Source organism: Penaeus monodon, chromosome 8 (genome assembly GCF_015228065.2).
Source record: "Penaeus monodon isolate SGIC_2016 chromosome 8, NSTDA_Pmon_1, whole genome shotgun sequence".
NCBI lineage: Eukaryota > Metazoa > Arthropoda > Malacostraca > Decapoda > Penaeidae > Penaeus > Penaeus monodon.
Window position 1 is genome coordinate 24,011,698 of NC_051393.1, and position 5,000 is coordinate 24,016,697.

Below are 5,000 nucleotides of genomic sequence, written 5' to 3' on the forward strand. Positions count from 1 at the left end.
TCTCTCTCTCTCTCTCTCTCTCTCTCTCTCTCTCTCTCTCTCTCTCTCTCTCTCTCTCTCTCTCTCTCTCTCTCTCTTTCCCACCCACCCTCCCTCCCTCTCTCCCTCCCTCCCTTCCTCCCTCCCTCCCTCCCTCCCTCCCTTCCTCCCTCTCTCCCTCCTTCCCTCCCTCCCACTCTCCCTCCCTTTCTCTACTTTATTATACATACTATTTCTACAGTTCTACGTTGTATCTCACAGTTGCCATGAGGTATTAGGAGTAACTTTTAGCAGACCAAGTTTAGATAAGGGTGTTAACATTTCATGGACTCTGCATCTTACTGAGAGTCAACTATCAGAAAAAGCTATTCAGTATGGTGATAGAGAAAAAAGAAAACTTGATTCGCACAATATTTTTTCTCTCTCGCCTTACTGTTCTTTTCATATGTACTGGTGAGAAGAATATGAAATTTGGCAAGAAACAAGCACGTGACGGGAACGATGGTCAGACGCCAAATAAACGCTTTCTGTTTCATTTGCTAGGTGGTTGCAACACTTGGCAATATTAAAATACTTTTTTTTACCGTTCAGTCACCATGTATTCTTAATTATATAAACTCTTTCAGTCTGCTTGTTATATCTAAAAATTTCAGTACATGAACAGCTTTCTAAAACAGACCATTTCGTAAATTGCAAAGCTAACCAGGTAGACCTACGTAAGTACGAATGTCCTCCCAGAAATAAAGTCTCTGCACATCAGTCTCATTCTGCATTCTCTTACCTGACGCCGAAGGTGGTCTGCAGAAGGGTGATGAGGCCGGAGTGGAAGAAGATGGTGGACACAAGGGCGCCTCTGGCAGGATCTTCCTCCCCGAGGCACAGGAAAGGGCTTATGACGAAGGGAATGGCGATGGTTCCTCCTGCCATCGTCAGGTAGTGCTGTGCATAAGGAGCAGGAGGTGGAACAAAAGAAGGATGAGGGAGAGGAAGGGAAGGAGGAGGAAAAGGAGAAGAAGGAGGTGCAGGAGTAAAGTGAGAAAGAGGGGGCAAGAGGGAGGACGATGAGAAGGAGGTGAAGAAAAGAAGAAGAACAAGGGAAGGAAGCGAAGGTGATGATGTAGGAGGAAAGGCAGAAAACGAAGGAAAAGGAGGGATAGGAGGGGAAGCAGGCGAGGAAGAAGTAGATGGTAGAGGCATTGGAAGAAAGGGAAAACGAAGAGAGGAGACGACAGAGGAGGGGGAGGAAGAGCCGAAGAAGAAGGTGGAGAAGAAAAAGGTAGCGAACATAATGTCAAGGAGGAATAAAGGAACGATGCGAAGAGGATACCGAAGAGCGCGAGAAATAAGAAAGAGAAATAGTCGAAGGAAGCGTAAAAGGGTTTGAAAGAGCAGGAAGAAAAAGAGGGACGCAATAATTGGAGACAGAAGGAGAAAAATAGAAACGATGCGGGGCGTGCGAGGAAGAGAAGGAGAAGGAGACAAAAGGAGGCCAATAAGTAGATCAAAGAGCAAGGAAATTATGGGGTCCCTCGGTTATGGTTGCTTGTCTTTGCTTCAACCTTGAAAGTTTTGGTAAGTCTAATTATCAGCCCGGAAACCGACATCCTGTTGACAGATGTTGACTATTACGTCATTACCATTAGCAATCAATTCAAGCAAAACGGAAAAAAACTCTAACGGACTGATAGAAATCAGACACTGACGCTTGAATGCACAACAGTTTCTTCGTCTAACATACCTGGAATCCAAAAAATATGCTCATATACCATGGTGGAACTTCTTCCAGAGTGTAAAGAAGATCCGACTCTAATTTCTCATCTTCTGTTTCTTCATTTTCTAACCTTTCTTCTCTCTCCTTCCTCTCCTCGTGGTTTTCATTAGTCGTCTTCTCCTGTGGTCTCTCTGATTCTTCGTGCATTCTGCTTTTTCTGCTTGTTTCTTTCCCTGTGCAGAGGAGAGATTTAATCAGCGGGAAATGAATACCTGTATTTAAAGACCATAAAAGAGACGCACACACTAAGATGAAACACACACACATGTGTATGTGTGTGTGTACGTGCGTGCGTATGTGTGTGTGTGCGTGCGTATGTGTGTGCGTATGTGTGTGTGCGTGTATGTGTGTGTGTGTGTGTGTATGTGTATGTGTTTGTGCGTGTATGTGTGTGTGTGTGTGTGTGTGTGTGTGTGTGTGTGTGTGTGTAGAGAAAGAGAGAGACAGAGAGATAGATAAACACGTATACATACACACACACACACACACACACACACACACACACACACATACACACACACACACACACGCACACGCACAAGCACATGCACACGCACATGCACACGCACACGCACACGCACACACACACGCACGCACACACACGCACACGCACACGCACACACACATACGCACACACACACACAAATATATATATATATATATATATTATGGGTGGGCGCTTCATGCGCAAGGTTATGTGAAGCGATGGTGTGGTAGCCTAGATAGTGTTAAGTGCTTGTATGCCTTCTCGCTTGCAGCTTCCACCACTGGCTAGCCTGGTGCAAAAAGGGAGCATCTTTTGAATAAGTCTCGCCTGCCAGGTCACAGCCTGACCATCATCAAGACTTCTGCAGTGCCTCCTCGTGGCCACCTATGGGTAACTGCGAGGGCAAATGTCGGGGTGCAGGATTGGTAGCGAGAGTTACTCGTCCTGCCTGCACCCCGGCAAGCGCCAACCCACCATGAAGCTTGCGGGGCAAAGCCCTCGGGAATCCCACAGGCGGATGGGCGGCCTCACACCCCACCGACCCCCTTTATTTGGGGCAGCGTCGGCGGGGGCGGCAGAGGTGGCAGAGGTGCACCCGGAGTGACCGCCTGAGGCTTAACCTCAGGCGAGCTCTCCGGGTAGGCGCTTGGAACATCCGGTCCTTGCGGCAGGATGAGCGGTTACCTCTGCTATTGAGGGAATTGGAGTGATTGGGAGTTGAGGTGGCTGCCCTCTTGGAGGTGAGAAGACCTGGCAGTGGCACAATCAGTATGGGTGGGTACACTACTACTGGCTGGGCCGCGGCGATTGTCACCACCTCCAGGGTGTAGCCATAGCCATCTCCAGCCGACTTCAGCCCACGGTAGTTGATGAGCGTATTATGGCATTGAGACTGAAGCATGCCTTTGGCTTCATGTCTCTTATTGCTGTACACGCTCCTACCAATGTTTGTAAACTTGATTTGAAAGAGGCATTCTATACCAAACTCGCATCAGTGGCAGACAATTGCCCCCGGCGAGATATTCGCATTGAGCTGGCTGTCAGCCCCCATGGCTCGGGAGCTGATCCCAGCAGCGAGAACAGCCTCCTTTTCCGGGACTTTGCTAGGTCCCAGAGAATGAGGATCTCTGGCTCCTGGTACCAGTGCTCCAACTCGCATTGCTGGACATGGTACAGCGATATGGGTACAGTGGCTATGGAGAATGACCACATTCTTGTTAGCATGCGATGGAGGATCCTCCAGAACTGCAGAGTTTACTGAAGGGCTGAATTCTGTGGCACTGACCAAAGGCTGCTTTTGGCTACCCTGCAGTTATACTTCCAAACTCCTGTCCCTCCAGTGGCCACCACTCCAAGGTGTTTCACTTGGACAGACTAGGGGAGGAAGAGTGTGCCCGTGGGTTCACCATGGCAGTCTCTGACTGCCTGATGGACCCAGTTGCTCTGTGGGAGCTCTTCAAGCACGTAACACTCGAAGCAGCTCAGGAGTCCATTGGCATACGCCCGAGGGCAAGGCAGAATTCCATCTCCCTGGAGACTTAAGAGGCCACTGCAGCATGTCGCATGGCTTGGCTGAATGGTAATCAAGTCTTGCATCGCTCCATGGTGCGTAGGGCTCGGACACTGCTGAGAAGGGACAAGGAACAGTTCATCAGGAATCTTGCTGAGGAGGTTGAAGGCCATTTCTTGGTAAATGACCTTCGCCCTGCCTACCAAGCCCTGAGAAAGATGAACTTTAAGCCCTCCTCGCAGATGACTGCAGTCCGATCAGCGGATGGACGGATCATCTCAGATCATGTTGGGATTCGTGAATGTTGGGCTGAGTATTTTGAGCAGTTGTACCAGGTAGACCCTCCAACAGTTAGCTTGGATGCAAGCGATGTCACAATACCTGTGCCAGACCCACTCATCAGCGAGGAACCTCCAACCCTAACAGAGGCTAGGATGGCGATTTCCAAGCTGAAGATTGGGAAAGCTGCAGGCATATGTGGTATCCCTGCTGAACTTCTAAAAGCTGGGAGTGAACCTATGGCTTGGGGCCTGTATACTGTCCTGACTGCCATCTAGCAGTCTGGTACCATTCCCCCTGACCTGCTGGGGGCATGGTCATCCCTCTCTGGAAGGGGAAAGGGGATCGTTGGGATTGTAGCAACTACTGTGGCATTACATTGCTCAGCATACCAGGCAAAGTTTTCGCCCACATTCTTCTGAAATGGATCCACAACCACCTACTGAGGTATCAGAGACCGGAGCAGTCTGGATTTCCTCCTGGCAAGTCCACAATAGACCGAATGCTAGCGCTTCGAGTAATTGTGGAACATCGTCGTGAGTTGGTCGTGGGTTGCTTGCAGCTTACATTGACCTCAAGAAGGCGTTTGCCTCGGTGCATCGGGAATCGCTATGGGAGATCCTGAGACTCGGGAATTCCAACGCAGATTATTGGCCTAATAGGAAGCCTTTATACTGGTACTGAAAGTGCTGTAAAGTGTGGCGGGGGTCTGTCGAACTTCTTCCCTGTTAATTCAGGGGTGAGGCAAGGCTGCGTCCTTGCACCAACACTTTCAACACCTGTATGGACTGAATAATGGGCAGAGCTACTAGCCAAAGTCAGTGTGGAGCAACACTGGGCAATATTAAGGTCTCAGACCTTGACTTTGCCGATGAAGTTGCTATCCTATCTGAGTCGTTGGAGTCACTGGTGGCGGCTCTTGATGCATTTAGCAATGAGACGAAGCCCTTAGGCCTGTGTGTGTGTGTATGTAT

The 5,000-nt window shown here is 49.3% G+C and overlaps 1 protein-coding gene across 1 annotated transcript in view; it reads right to left on the minus strand.

Annotated features, from left to right (window-relative positions):
• The window catches only part of LOC119576266 (solute carrier family 23 member 2-like), a 14,975-nt gene that overhangs the window by 7,108 nt on the left and 2,867 nt on the right, over nt 1–5,000 (minus strand). The window contains exons 2-3 of the mRNA XM_037923863.1: nt 1,718–1,923; nt 761–918 (exon numbers count right to left, since the gene is read on the minus strand). Of these exons, the coding sequence (XP_037779791.1) occupies nt 761–918; nt 1,718–1,897 (338 nt within the window). The 5' untranslated portion in view covers nt 1,898–1,923. The remainder of the gene's footprint in view (nt 1–760; nt 919–1,717; nt 1,924–5,000) is intronic.